This window comes from Lepidochelys olivacea, assembly GCF_965140295.1.
Source record: "Lepidochelys olivacea isolate rLepOli2 genome assembly, chromosome: 7".
NCBI classification, from domain to species: domain Eukaryota; kingdom Metazoa; phylum Chordata; order Testudines; family Cheloniidae; genus Lepidochelys; species Lepidochelys olivacea.
In genome coordinates, this window is record NC_140417.1 from 46,033,466 (window position 1) to 46,049,078 (window position 15,613).

Genomic DNA, 15,613 nt, shown 5'->3' on the forward strand with positions numbered 1-15,613 from the left:
TGAATGCTGTTATATCAGTGCAATGGTGCCTTATACCAGTATAGCTTATTCCCTTTCCAATATGGGAATAAGCTATACCACTATAAGGATTTTTATACTAGTATAACTTCATCCACACTAGGGAAGGTCATACTGCTTTAACTATATCAGTATAGATAAAGTAAGACAACTTTAGTGATATAAAGACAAGTTCTTAGCGATATAAATTAGACAAGAAAAGGAACAAGACCAGATCATTTATCTGTATCATCAGAACAATGACACTTTATGTTAAGGTTCCATTTAAAAGTAGCTTTAAAAGGGTTAGTAAATGATTAAGCAAGTCCATAGAGTCCAAGAGGTCAAAGGGTTGCTTATAACTATGGCTTATACTTATAACCATCTCAAATTTTTTTTTTTTGCGGACCACTTGAAAATTGCTGAGGGTCTTGGCGGACCACTTAATGATCTTTCCAAGTGTTGTTTGTACCATTAGCTATTGTAAAGCGCTTTGGATAAAAGCGCTATATAAAAAAACTTAATGATAATTAACATTTTTTGTTCTACAAATAAAAGCACACAACTCATATTTTAATATCAATAGTCTTACCTTTCTAATGCAATGGATGTGCCCTCTCTCCCACGCCGTGGCAGCCCCCAAGCTGGGGCTGGGAAGGAAGGGGGTCTTTCCCTCTGTCCTCCGCCATGGCAGCTCTCGAGCTGGGGCTGGGAAGGAGAAGGTCTCCCCCACCGCAGCAGCCCCTGAACTGGGCTGGGAAGGAGGGAGCAGTCTCTCTCCAACCACAACAGCCACAGAGCAGAGGCTGGGAAGGAGGGCCGTCTCTCCCCGGCAGCAGCTGCCCTGGAGCTGGGGAAAGTCGCCTCTTTTTCTGACCGCTGCAGCCCTGCATGTCCCAAATACCCCCCACCCCATCTTCTCACCCTATTGCCCCCTCCCATCTACCCTCTATTCCCCCCAAGGCTACCACCTCACCTTACATGTGCATCTGCTCCAGCGTCCAGGCACCTAATTAGTAGAGCCGTGCCTGTGCGGCTCCACTAATTAGGTGGGTGGCCCTTCATTCTCTCATGTGCGGCCACCCAGGTGCGCACCTTAGAGGAAACTATCTGCAGACCACCTGAATGGAGCTCACGGACCACTGGTGGTCTGCGGACCACAGTTTGAGACCCTCTGATCTATAACACATTCTATGATGTGCTTATAACAATCTTTGACATGCTTTAATGTCTGTTAAGCAATTATTAACCCTTTATATTAAGGTTCCATTTCTAAATGTTTTATAAAGTGTGAGTATCAAAATGTAAAGAAAACCTATAAAAAAAGAGAGCTTAAAGAACTCAATTAGCTGTGTAGCATCACAGTATTGATGCTGTAGTTAAAGCTCTGTTAGGTTTTTCAATTCAACTTGCTGCTTTTGAAGGCAGTAGTTAAATGTAGATTGAAACAGGAGAGGGAGCTTGATCCTGCAGGGCTGGAACCTGAGACCATGGTGATGCTGGGCTGCTGTCATCTCCAGGGTTGCCAACCCTCCAGCATTGTCTTGGAGTCTCCAGGAATTAAAGATTAATCTTTAATGAAAGATTATGTTATGTGATGAAACCCCCAGGAATCCGTCCAACCAAAATTGGCAACCCTAATCACCACAGGTAGATCCCTGCGTGGATACAAAATGTGTATCACATCCAATCCATGATCCTCAAACATGTCCACAAATATAAAGCAGATATCTGCAGATTTGCAGGGCTCTATCACAGGAAGCTCCTGCAGGAGGACCCCATGAGGCTGGGCCCAGAAGGAAGTACCAACCCGCAGGACCTGAGTGGCAGCCCACTGACTGATTGGCTGGCTGGCTGACTGGCTGCCAGTATGTAAGACAGGAAGCTATGACAGGGAGTTGTCTGAGCAACAGTACATACTGCCTATCTTGCTTCACATTCTGTGTGTGAGAGATCCCAGACTCTAGCTTCTGATTCTGCCTGCTTCCTGATGCCTGACTCTTAATTTACCCTCCAGCCTATCTTGGTCTCTGACCTCCCAGTAACTGGACCCTGCCTGCCTACTGATGCCGGATTCCTGGTTTGCCCTCTGGTCTATCTCAGACTCTGACCCTCTGGTACCCAACTCGGCTTGAGTCCCAACTCTCACTCTGACCACTAGGTCTGGCTGCCCACGACCTGGTCATGACACACTTCATTACTTAAGAAAGAGTGGGAGCTCTGGGGGAGTGCTGTTTACTCAGAGGAGAAGAGGGAGAGTTGTGTTATGCATCTTCCCATCCCCCACACAATCCCATTTTACTTTAAACCTTGGCTGAAGGATTTCATGTTTTTATATTTCTATACTGAATTTTATCCTAAAGAGCAGGACCCCAGGGTATTTTACAAATGCTTTAGGCCACCTTTGCAGTCCCTGATCCTTGGCTGACTCAGCATTGAGCTAGTTTTCCAGTATAGGTTAGTACAGCTTTAAACTGTATCATTTGCTAGTAACTCCAAGGGCCTGTACTGGGAGTTGGGGATCGCACATAGGGATGCCCTAGCCCAGCCCCCTTCTCCCATTACAGACTAGAAGTGGAGGTGATATACAAGGCATTAAAGTGGCTCTGTAACACTGGAAGTTTCCCCTATATAGGACAAATCCTCCATAGGCCAGATCTTCTGGGTTTAGAATACCTTTGCACTGGAAAACCAGTTTAAAGCAGCCCTAACCAATCAGAAAATCTGTCCCTATATATTTGGTGTGGTTCCGTATTGTACCCTTGCTCAGATCTGCAGCCGTATATGGGATGGGATGGAGCTGTGGTTACTGATAAGAAGTGTTCAGAGTCATTCTGCCTGTGTAAGGTGGAGGCATGCACAGCAGTGTATCTCCTAACACTGTACTTTGGTTTCATTTTGACTCAGAGGAAAGAGAATCAGACAGTCAATTTCTGCATGTCCTTGGCCTTTCTTTGCGACTCTTCCATCCAGGTCCTGCTCAAGTCCAGTTCCTGCTTAGTTAATAGATCAGGCAAGATCTGATTACATGGTAAGCTGGGTGCAAGCAAACAATGTGTGTTTTAAATATGACTAAATGTAAATATATACATCTAGAAACGAAGATTGTAGGCCATATATACAGGATGGGGGAACAGGATGGGGGACTCTATCCTGGGAAGCAGTGATTCTGAAAAATCGTGATGGCTAATCAGCTGAACATGAGCTCTCAGTGGCCAAAAGGACTATTGTGATCCATAAAAAGGGGAATCTCGAGTAGAGACGTTATTTTACCTCTGTGTTTGGCGCTGCTGTGACCACTGCTGTAATACTGTATCCATTTCTGATGTCCACAGTTCAAGAATGATGTTGATAACTTGGAGAGGGTTTAGGGAAGAGCCACAGGGCTTCTTAAAGGATTAGGAAACTTGCCTTATAATGATGGACTCAAGGAGCTCAGACTAATAAAGAGAAGGTTAAGGGGTGACTTGATTAGTTTACTAACACCTATATGAGGAGCAAATGTTTGATAATGGACTTCAGTCTAACAAAGTCTAACAAGATCCAATGGCTCGAAGTTGAAGTTAGATGAATTCAGACTGGAAACAAGGCGTATTTTTTTAACAATGAGGGTAATTAACCATTGGAAGAATTTACCAAAGTGAAAAGTTCCCCTGGTGTTATCTGGACCAGTGATCTGCTAGGTCACGCCAAACCTCGACTCTGGGATCCAGCCTTACTTTGCTCTGCTGTGAGAACCCCCACTCCCAGGCTGTTCACGCACAGCCTCTATCATGCAAGCTGCTCCCAGCTACATGAGTGAGCACTTTTGGCCAGCCGCTGCTTAGATTGTGCAACCGAATGACACTAGCCAATATCTCTGGTCCCAGACCCAACCCTAGGAACCTCTGTCTTGCAGTGTCCAGTTATGCCGACTGGACGCTGCAAGCTTGTATGAGTTCATCAATTTAACAAAGAAATTGATATGTACCAGGCTTGTTATCCCAAGGGGAGTCTCTGACACGCTTCAGACCAAACACACTGCTTCTGGTAGAATAAACAAACAAATTTATTAACTACAAAAGATAGATTTTAAGTGATTATAAGTCAAAGCACAACAAGTCAGATTTGGTCAAATTAAATAAAAGCAAAATGCATTCTAAGCTGATCTTAACACTTTCAGTGCCCTTACAAATGTAGATGCTTCTCACCACAGGCTGGCTGGTTGCTCTTCAGCCAGGCTCTCCCTTTCGATCAGCGCTTCAGTCACTTGGTGGAGATGTCTGTAGATGGGGGTGAAAGAGAGAGAGCATAGCAAACGTCTCTCCCTTTTATCATATTCTTTCTTCCCTCTTGGCTTTGCCCCACCCCGAGTCAGGTGAGCATTGCAGTCCCAAATTGACCAAGGGAAGAGGGGTGACTCACTTGAGAGTCCAACAGATCCTTTGTTGCTGCCTAGGCCAGTGTCCTTTGTTCCTGTGAGGCTGGGCTGGATTTGCCCCATACATGCCCTGGTGAGGTTAAACCGCCCATTGTCCCAAGTCATCTGGCATAGACCAGCTGTAGGTTTTTAATTGCAGTGTAGACATACCCAAAGAGACCTCTTGGGTCTGTTTCATGATCAGTATTTACAGAGAAAAGATACTTTGAATTATCTTTACTTGCAATTATAAATAATTTAGCCAAGTGTAGAAATGGAGTTCAACCATAGCTGTTACTTTACATAGCTGTTACTTTACATTTAATTCTCAAACTCTGGGGCGGGTCTCCAAAGGGAGGTAAGGGAATGTGTCAAGGAAGGCGCAAGGTGTTAAGAACTATGGCTGTCAGCCCCAGGTGGCTCGGGCTTGTGCAGAAGGACCATGCGCACCTGGGAGCCAAGGATAAAGGGAACAGGCAGAGCTCTGCCACTCAGGGCTGACAGCCAGAGCCCGACGACCGAGGCTTGCACTCTCCTTCCCCCTATTCCCCGTCCCTCACCAGGAGGCAGCCCAGGCTCAGGCTCTCTTCCATCCCCCAATCACGCACCTACAGGCAGCCAGGCTTTAACTGTCAGCCCCAGGGTGGCAGCAGCAGTGCAGAAGTAAGGGTGGCAATGGGCACTTAGTCTTCTGTGAAAAGTTGTTACAAATCCCACTGTTCACATTGCCTCCCTTACTTCTGTGCTGCTGCTGGTGTGGCACTGCCTTCAGAGCTGGGCGCCCGGCCAGCAGCTGCTGCTCTCCTCTATGTCTTCAGAGCTGAGTGGCAGTATATGTACTTGTGGGAGCGGAGGGCATAAACGACTACAGACACAAAGAAGGGGGGCCTGATCAAATAAGTTTGAGAAACACTGCTTTACATCAAGAGGAGAGTACTAATGAGAAATGAGAAATTTCTCTGAAATGAGAACTGGAGCTCCTAATTAGATGCTACTTTTACATACTTAGTTAATGTAATAATTTATTGAAAATGTGTGCATTTTTATTGAGGACTGAAAGACTGGAAATACAATCTCTCTCTCAATTATATGTGAGTCCCAGGCTGAGTGAGTGTGGATGGATGTGGGTACTGGGTTGGAGGGGAAGGGGGCAGAAGCAAAGGGAGAGTACAGGGTCAGGACAGCCATTGGGTTGCTGTATAGGGCTGGCTTAAAAAGGAATCCTGTTTTGACCTGGGGAGGTGTTCTACTTGTTTTTAACGTTAGAAATGTCACATATCAATTGTGATCATCTTTGGTTTTGCTGGAGGACTGCACAGATGTCTCAGAGAACGTGTGTTCCCTACTGTCATTGTTCAAGTGAATGGGTCGGGGGAAAGGGAGGGAAATCTTTAACGAAGCTCTATTTTCTCTAAAATGTTAATTAGTCTGCCATAAAACAGGTGTTAACACAAATAGTCTTAAACAGTCTGACTAAAACTCCTCTCCTCTCTCAGTTGCTCACCTTTCAGCCTCTTGACACAAGGGCCTGGTCTACACTTAAAAGTTTTATTGGCATAGATATGTCAGTTAGAAGTGTGAAAAATGACACCCCTAACCAACATAGCTATGCTGGCGAAAGCTCTAGTGTAGATGCAGTTCTAGTGGCAAAAAAGTATTTTGTTGGTGTGGAGAATGAGGAAGATATCTTGGGGTTTTTTTTATGAATAAGTGTATCTTATTTTAGCTTTTTGGTATTACCCTACCTACCTGCATTGAGTTAAATCAAAGGAAGCTCTAAGGAGGAAACTAACTGGAAATCATAGAATCATAGAATATCAGAGTTGGAAGGGACCTCTGGAGGACATCTAGTCCAACCCCCTGCCCAGAGCAGGACCAATCCCCAACTAATTCATCCCAGCCAGGGCTTTGTCAAGCCTGACCTTAAAAACTTCTAAGGAAGGGGATTCTACCACCTCCCTAGGTAACGCATTCCAGTGTTTCACCACTCTCCTAGTGAAAAGGTTTTTCCTAATATCCAACCTAAATCTCCCCCACTGCAACTTGAGACCATTACTCCTCGTTCTGTCATCTGCTATCACTGAGAATAGTCTAGATCCGTCCTCTTTGGATCCACCTTTCAGGTAGTTAAAAGCAGCTATCAAATCCCCCCTCATTCTTCTCTTCTGTAGACTAAACAATCCCAGTTCCCTCAGCCTCTCCTCATAAGTCATGTGTTCCAGACCCGTAATCATTTTTGTTGCCCTTCGCTGGACTCTCTCCAGTTTTTCCACATCCTTCTTATAGTGTGGGGCCCAAAAGTGGACACAGTACTCCAGATGAGGCCTCACAAATGTCGAATAGAGGGGAATGATCACGTCCCTCGATCTGCTGGCAATGCCCCTACTTATACATCCCAAAATGCCATTGGCCTTCTTGGCAACAAGGGCACACTTTTGACTCATATCCAGCTTCTCATCCACTGTCACCCCTAGGTCCTTCTCTGCAGAACTGCTGCCTAGCCATTTGGTCCCTAGTCTGTAGCAGTGCATTGGATTCTTCCATCCTAAGTGCAGGACTCTGCACTTGTCCTTGTTGAACCTCATCAGATTTCTTTTGGCCTAATCCTCCAATTTGTCTAGGTCCCTCTCTATCCTATCCCTACCCTCCAGCATATCTACCACTCCTCCCAGTTTACTGTCATCCGCAAACTTGCTGAGGGTGCAATCCATACCATCCTCCAGATCATTAATGAAGATATTGAACAAAACCGGCTCCAGGACCGACCCTTGGGGCACTCCGCTAGATACTGGCTGCCAACTAGTCATGGAGCCATTGATCACTACCCATTGAGACCGACAATCTAGCCAACTTTCTACCCATCTTGTTGTGCATCCATCCAGCCCATACTTCTTTAACTTGCTGATGAGAATACTGTGGGAGACCGTGTCAAAAGCTTTGCTAAAGTCAAGGAATAACACGTCCACTGCTTTCCCTTCATCCACAGAACCAGTTATCTCATCATAGAAGGCAATTAGATTAGATTAAATGAAACAGTGGCAGAGATGAGGGTCCTTAAGGAACACTGGAGGGGGAGCTGTTAACTGGGGAAAGGCTCCTGCCCAGCTCCGTCCAGGCTAGCAAGTAGTGTCATAGCTACAGTGGTGCAAGCAGTGCAGTCTTTGTAGGGCCCACTTGATTGTGGGGGCCAACCAGCAGAAACCACTCTATCCTAGGCACCACTGTAATTAAGCCACTGTCAACCTATAGGCAGAATAGGCAACCTGTGTGCCAAGTAGCAAGAAGTGGCCCCCAGCCAGGCTGCCTCAGTCCAGCAAGTGCCACTGCCCTGCCTCCAGTATGAGAAAGTTTTTGGCCACAACTCAGGCAATGGGCAACTTGTGGCTGCTCCTGGCAATACCACCAGAGTTGCTGGCACTTCAAATTGGTGTCCAACCTGCACCTGTTATTCTATGCCCGGTCCCCATGGGCCCTGCCACCCAGGCAGTCCCTGACCACCACCAACCTGAACTTGCATGGTGCCACTGCTTCAGCAATGAGGAGCTCATCCAGGAAGGTGCAAGAGGTGGACTGGGGGTGTACAGCGTGTGGGGCCAGGCAGTGGGTGATGGCTGGGGTGGGCTGAGGATGTGGAGTGCAGGCTGGGGGTACAGAGTGTGGAGGGGTAGGGGGGCTGAGTCCTGTTATGGTTGAGCTGAGAGGCTCCGGGGAGGGGTTGTGTGGGATGGGGCCCCAGGGGATGGAGGAGGAGATTGCAGAAGGCAGGTGGGGATCAGCCCCTGATCGGAATTAATCTCTCTACTATGTTAGAATGTGTTTCTCCTAACTGGGGTAGATGCACTGGTTCACTCTAGCTCCTATGCAACATTTTGACAATGGAAAACTATTGGCAACCTGCTCTGATCAGCCAGGTAAATTGAGTTTATGGAGTGGCCCAAAAGTAGCTGAAGCCATACCAGTGAATCTTGCACCATATGAGGTAGGATCATACTGTATCCAAAAAGTGTTTATATCTTAGAGGTACTTAGAAGATGTTACAGTTGTTGGTGAGGGCTGGCTTTTTATCTAGGTCGGGTAACATTTCTATGATATATGCAGTGTTGTTGTAGCCATGTTGGTCCCAGGATATGAGAAAGAGAAGGTAGTATTTTTTTTATTGTTGAAAGGGACAAGCTTTTCAGCATCACAGAGCTCTTCTTCTGGTCTGGAGAAGGTAAACAGAGTGTCTGAGCTAAATACAAGTTGGAATAGATTGTTAAGCATAAGGAGTTCACACATGCAGTAGGGGAATACTTAAAATGAAGTGGGCAGTTCAGGGTTGTCAGGGTGTTGGACAAATGATATGATATGGAAACAGACATACCATAAGTTACTCCTGGGAGAATTCTGCGCCAAAAAAATAAAAAATGCTGCACACAATATTGTAAAATTCTGCATATTTTATTTGTCACGCCAGTTTCAATTTGTCATACCAGTTTCAATTATTTCAATTATTTTGGTAATTTATTTCAAAATACCTGTCAGCAAGTATTTCTGTAACAATAGAGACAAAAAAAAAGATTCAGGAAATGTTTTTTTGACAAATAGATTCCTTATTAGGCATATTAATACAGAACTTTGAGTAATTTATTTAAACTAGAACACAGAAATGTATTTCCCACATCTCTCAGAAGCAGTGCAAAGGCTTGGGGGAGTCTGGGTAACAAAGGGAGGGGGAAGGAGCCCGGGAGTGAACCTGAAGGATTGTTGGATGTGAGTGGGAGAAGTATGGAACAGGGGTTTTTTGGGGGAGGGGAGGGATTGTTAGGGAGTTGAGGAGTCTCACGCATGCAGACCCTGGCTGACCCCAAGCCTCTCCCATTCAGTCAGGCACATCTGCCCTTCTTCCCCATGAATTCCTGCAGTCCCCTACTCTCTGTCCCCATGTAGCCCTACAGCACCCCTTCCATTCAGCCCCTGGCTCAACACTGTCACCCCACTAGCTCCTGAGCCTGTGCCCCAGTCTGTATCACCCACTAGCCCTTCTGAATCAGTCTGTGACCCCCCCAACACCCCTATGTGCCCCACTCTCTCTCTCCTAACCTGGCTCTGTGGGCAGGATGCTGTGATGAACACAGCTGGCTGCTGACTGTTCTGGTGCCACAGTGGCCTCTGGTGGGTGAAAGACAGAATTGCAGCACTTCTCCTACCCTGGGGAAAAAATTCTGCGCTGGACATGAATTCTGCACATGTGAAGTGGCACACAATTCCCATAGGAGTAATAAATGCCTGACTTAGTCAGTAATGTAAAATGGACTAGGTATCACAATCTTTGAAAAGTGCTGAAGATGTAGTTGTTTTACTAGTTAGTTTTGTTTTGTTTTTTATTGACATGGCAGTATGGATCTTTGTGCTTGGTTTAGAGTGGTCTATATGTTTGTGACAATACTTGTTTTCATTTGGTGCCTAGCCACACATGATTGGTGAATGCAAATGCTGTGTGTGCTCAAATTGCAAGTTTTGCCATGGACAAAATTGTCCGTTCAGATATATAAAGATTTGGGGCTTGATTTCCCATTGTATTACTCACCCATTGTAACTCTATTCACTCAGTTCCAGTAGAATTGCACCAACTTGAGACAGGAGTAACACAATAGTAACTCACATCTTTGTGCTTTTTGACAAACAACGTGTATACTTTGGACATGCCTTATGCGTAGTTTAAAGTTTGGCACACAAAACCTGAGTTACACATTTTTATGTTGATACAATGAGTTTATTACTAATGTGTGAAGCTTCATGATTGCTATTGTGCAGATTTTCAATTAGATAAAATTTACTAGTAAAATTATGGTTAGGTTTTGTATATGGATGCTTTATCTGTGATGACACAATATACAGGCTGCATGTTTATGGATATGATAGATAAATTATGATTTTCCAAGATGATAAAGGTAAGCAAAATTTTAGATTTTGGAACCGGAAAGGAGACCTCTGTCTATTCTTGCACCAGCGCCTTCTCGGGCCTTGCTACGCCACTGCTAGCAAGGTTTATCCTTCCCAGTCCTGAGCCTAGGATCAAAGGGGATACTAAATCATTAAAGGACCCCAGACCTAGAAAAAAGAAAGGGAGAGATGAGCCTACATCTACACAACGCGCCACTGGCGGCAGCATGTATGGTATGTGATAGCTATGTGCCGCAGTGAAAAGCAGGTCGGTGAAAGGGTCTGGTGTGGGGAGATAGCATGGAAAAGGTTCAGCAGCTTCTCACTGCCAGAGCCTTTCACTGTGGTGAGGAAAGGCTCTGGGAGGTTGAGGCAGCTGGGAAAGGCTGAGCCCTGTGGCAGGGAAAGCCTGGGAGCTGCCCAAGGCTTTCCCTGCTGCCTCCCAATGCCAGAACCTTTCCTGGCTGGGGGAGTCTTTTCCTGCAGACAGTAAAGGCTCCAGCAGTGGGGAGGCAGTGGGACACTACACTGCTAAAAATAGCTGCACAAACGGGAACATGACTTAGGCAAGCAGAGAGTATGTATGGTATTCGCATAACTCTTCAGGCGTGTCTTTACTTACCTGTGTTGTGCCTCCCATCTATGCTGCTATTTATACTTATGCTAGGGGAACTATACATGTATGTACTGCGCATAGTGCTGAAAGAAGCATGCAGTGTATATGTACCTAGAGGCACATACAGAGCATGATACAGCAGCACAACCTACTTCTTCCAGCTGAGAGCTGGAGATAACTGGGCTGAATGGAACTTACCAGAAATTTCAAGGAAAGATTAAGATTTACGTAAGGGGAAGCGTATGTGTATATCAGCCTTTATTGTTTTTACCCTTTTCTCTGTGTGCTATATCGATTTGGGTGAATGAATAAATGCTTTAAAGAAGCTGTTTCTGAGTCACTTTAATCAGCTGCTGTCACAGACTCCTGGAAGAAAAGGGCTTTCAGATGACAAACGCAGCTGGGCCTGTCATGTTAACACAGTTGGTAAACAGAGAAGCTATCATCGAAAGATCCTGTCCTAGGTTGTTTGAACTGCATGGGTCTATACTTGAGAGAAGTAAAGGATGTTGGCCCTGTCACCTCAGGGAGAAAAAGGGATAGAAGGTATGGCTCACCCCGCAACCATGATAGCCAGGATAGCTTCTGTTCAGGGTACTGGTATAAACTGCATCTCCACTAGCAATTTTGCCAGCAAACTTTTTCTAGTGTATATTAAGGCCTAATTCTCCAGTTAACATAGACTATTCTCTATGGTCCCTTCCAGCTCTATTTTTCTATGGTTCAGGGGCACACAAGACTTGAGTTTCCAATATCAACAACATGTTGTTTATTGTTTGAGATGTTTTGTTTGATTAAAACATTTCGAGCCTTCCTTATATATCATATATATCAAAGAAGTGAAAATTGGCAGAAAGCCAGTTCCTCTCCCCCACATGTCCCAATATAGACTGTAATTCTCATCCAGTAACTAATTTCTCCTTTGTATCAATTTTAAGTTCTTGACAGGATAAGTTTGATCAGTCCCTAATGTTTCTATTAAAAAATAATTAAGGAGTTATTTCACTTTAAAAAGTAAATAGGTACATTTGCTTAGTAATATTTAATAAATTGACTTTTTTCATAAGTGAAAGAACTGTGCACAGCTCACATATTCACCCTATAACTCCGAGCTATTACCATCTTTCCAATGGTTAGAGGATGAAACAAGATGTACTGACACTCAGCATATCATAACTCATCCTTGACATGCTTTCATACAACTTCCAAAGATGTCATCCCACATGTCAGTTCCAAAATTAGATTTCATTCCACAATTTTGTGCACTAAAAAAATTATCCATGAATGTAGATTGTCATAATTCCAGGACTAAATTTCTGCTGGAAGTCAAAATTTTGAATCAGAAATTAAAAATATATGTTTTCAACACATTATTAATGGTCTCCATTTCACTTGGATATTTTACAATTAATTTTTGTGTGTGACTGCTTCACATTAGTCCCTTTGGATTGTTTTCATGTAGCATATGCTAGGTGACTTAATTTCTGAAAATAAAGAGGTCAGCAGGAAAGTGGAAGGAACAGTGAAACACATAATTTACAAGGTTGCAGCAGCCCCTGCCCTGCAAGCTCCCAAGATATCATAAAGTGTCTTATTAGTAAGATCTGTGAAAAACTGGTAAATCTACTCTTCTTATGAAGATTAATGTCAGCGGTCATTGAAATCACTAAACCCGTATAAGCTGCTCTTCATCCAGGTGTAAATTTGTCTGCTTTGCTAAATTGTCTTTATAAAAGAGACCCATATTGGTCATTAAAGCTGTAGAGCTGCTATATGAATGTGGAGATCAGAGGTCTTATGGGTTCTTTCTGCCCTGTGGCTATGTTACATTTATAGCAAGTGGCTCTTGCAATCTTGTAGACCTAGAAAGCTACAAGGAAGCCTGACAAAGAAGCAAGTCTGGTATTAGTATTTTTACACCTGTGTAACACTCCGAGGTATTGACTGATCGGGCAAGTCAAGAAGTTACAAGTGTCAAGCCTTTAAGGGACTATAAAATCTGTCAGAGCCTCTCATTACTCAGTTACTGATGGGACTTCAGCAAATGGATGGTATTCACTTTTTAGACAATGTTCTGTTCTCCCTAGAGTCTGAGGAAAGAGGGGACCATGTGCTTTTTCTAAGCTGTATATCTCCTTGCTTTCCCAGTCTTCTATTGCATATTTTATGCTGGCTATTGTGGTTGCTTGTCTTACTCATTAATTGTGTTCCAATGGTTAGAGCAAAGGCTGAGGGTCACAAACTCACTAAATGACCTTGGGTAGTCACTTACTGCTCAGTTCTTCAGCAACTGTAAGACTAAGTAAAATAGAGTAAGTAAAATAGAGTTGCAGTAATCTCAGATAATTAAATTTACCCACCTGATATACAAGAATCTAAGAAAAAAATACTGGCTACAATATCATCAAGGGCTGAGCAATATAAATAAACACTCATATACAAAGTAATGCTCTGAAAGAATCCATCCACTGGAGAAAAGTTGAGTTTAATGGGTCAGACTAAAAGAGCATAAACCCATAGTGGGTTGTCCTGCATGGGAAGATTTGCGAAAGAATTTGAAGTAAGAAGAAAGGTCTCAAATACCAATGAACATACATTATTATTTTATGTTACTCAAAACCAACTGTTTACTATACATGGGAACTTTATTATGTCAAAAAAATAAGTCATTGGGTTGTTGATATAGCCCATAGGTAGGCATAGTGCTTTACAGTTTTTAAATAGACAAATCTCTGCCCCTAAAGAGTTTTACAATCTGTGTTAGATGTAACATAGCAGAGCAGATAATTGTGGACAAAGGATGAGGGACAGAAGAGTGAGAAGAGATTGGGCCTGATTCTCCACTGCATTACACCAGTTTGAAGCCACTATGAGTCCAGTGGCTTCAGCATAGCTATATAGTAATACAGTGGAGAATCCAGCCCATTCTTTATTATATATGTCTCTTAGTTGCCTTTCTAATTGCTCATTATTAACATTCATTTTTAAGTTAATATTTGAGAGAACAAAGTTGAAGAAGAGGTCAGAAGTGGATGGGACTTAGAAAAGCGAACTGTAAAAAGTGGAAAATCAACAATCTGTAAAAATGAGAACAGGAGACATCATCTTTTACGCATCCTGTGGATGTGTGCATTATTATATAGTCATTCTGCAATAAAATCTGAAGCAGCTAATACCATGACCAAGATATATTGGTTAGAAAATATTTCAGAATGTACCCTGCTCATAGGCATTATTTCTGCTAACATAAGCTAAGAAATGTATCTGGATGGTTTGTACTATTAAAGATCAGTCCAGCTGGCTATCTTAGACAAATATTGTTAAATAACATTTATTCATAGAACAAATTACCAGTGCATCATCTGGACTGACATCAATAGTTGACTTTTTTATCAATCAAAAAAATAGACTTAACTTATGTACTAGTGATAGATGAGTAAACATATTGTAATTGCTATCCTGGAAACTTTTTGAAAATATATTGCTATATTGACTTTATAAATACAATACTGTAATAGTATTTGCAGGACCTCATTAAATTACACGTGCATTGTTGTCTGTTAAAAAGAGGCTTGTGTTGGATTTCTCCCACAAAACGGAATCATACAATATATGCAGTAAACCTTTCTCTCTTTTTATCATTTGGATAAAAAAAGAGCAGGTAACTTTAACTAGTGTCCCTTTTATTTTAGGTGCAACAATGAAAATGAATGGTATCAGATCCATGAAAACATTATCCGCAAGTCCAGTACCAAGTACACAGCACCCAGCTCAAACTATGGTAATTTTTTTTTATTTTTTGGCTAGAGAACCCTTAAAGTGTACCTTGATAAAACTGAGAATTCTTTGTGGGCAGAGAAGTTCCACAAGATATGCTGTCACACCTAGCCCATTGCCAGGCATCATACATTCTTTCTAGTTGTTTGTTTATTTGTGCTGATGTTAGTATTTCGTCAGGTAAAGATTTATAGGGCATTACAACTCTGATACATGACTCTCTGAAAATGGCATTTTGGGGTTCCATGTTTGTGTTTTTAATAATTTCCATATAAAATTTATTCAGTTTACAGGTTAAAAAAAATCTCTAACGACCACTCCTACAAATTTGCCGTGGATACAGAAAGTCAAACTGGATTCTGTCCTGCCCATGCACTGTTGGCAATATTAAAGATTCTGCATGTTAAAGTCTCTCCTTTATTATATCTGTACAATGCCATTGTCTGTAGATCAAAGTGGAGACAACTAGTGGCTATCTCTGAGTTTTCATTTGTGGCTACTCTTAATTTTGTTGGGCATTTTACCCTTGCTTATGAAAACCGGTAGCCAAGGGAAGTGTACAATATCATCAGCTAACTGTACTGGCGAAAATATTTTATATATCCATTTGGAGCAGTGTTTCTTGTTCAGTGTTCCTAGATAGAAATTGAGGGAAGTTCTACAGGAGCTGAAGGATTTGCACAGGAGTCAAAAATGTAATTAGACTCTCTCTTGATTATTCTGGATCATACCACCTAAGTATTCCCATGAAGATTCCCGCAGTGACACATACCTGAGACATGCTCATCTTAGGACACCATGAATCTATTTGTGAAGGGGTAAATATTGCATTTCTTTAAGATACTTATCTGATTTTTCCAGAGAGAGACCAGTGCATTTATATCTGAAGATTAATTATC

General features: G+C 42.9%; 1 protein-coding gene across 2 annotated transcripts in view; it reads left to right on the plus strand.

Annotated features, from left to right (window-relative positions):
• The window catches only part of DOCK3 (dedicator of cytokinesis 3), a 585,745-nt gene that overhangs the window by 413,664 nt on the left and 156,468 nt on the right, over positions 1 to 15,613 (plus strand). For both annotated transcript variants that reach the window (XM_084634267.1, XM_084634266.1), the window contains exon 13: positions 14,630 to 14,718. In XM_084634267.1, coding sequence (XP_084490393.1) covers positions 14,630 to 14,718 — 89 coding nt within the window. The remainder of the gene's footprint in view (positions 1 to 14,629; positions 14,719 to 15,613) is intronic.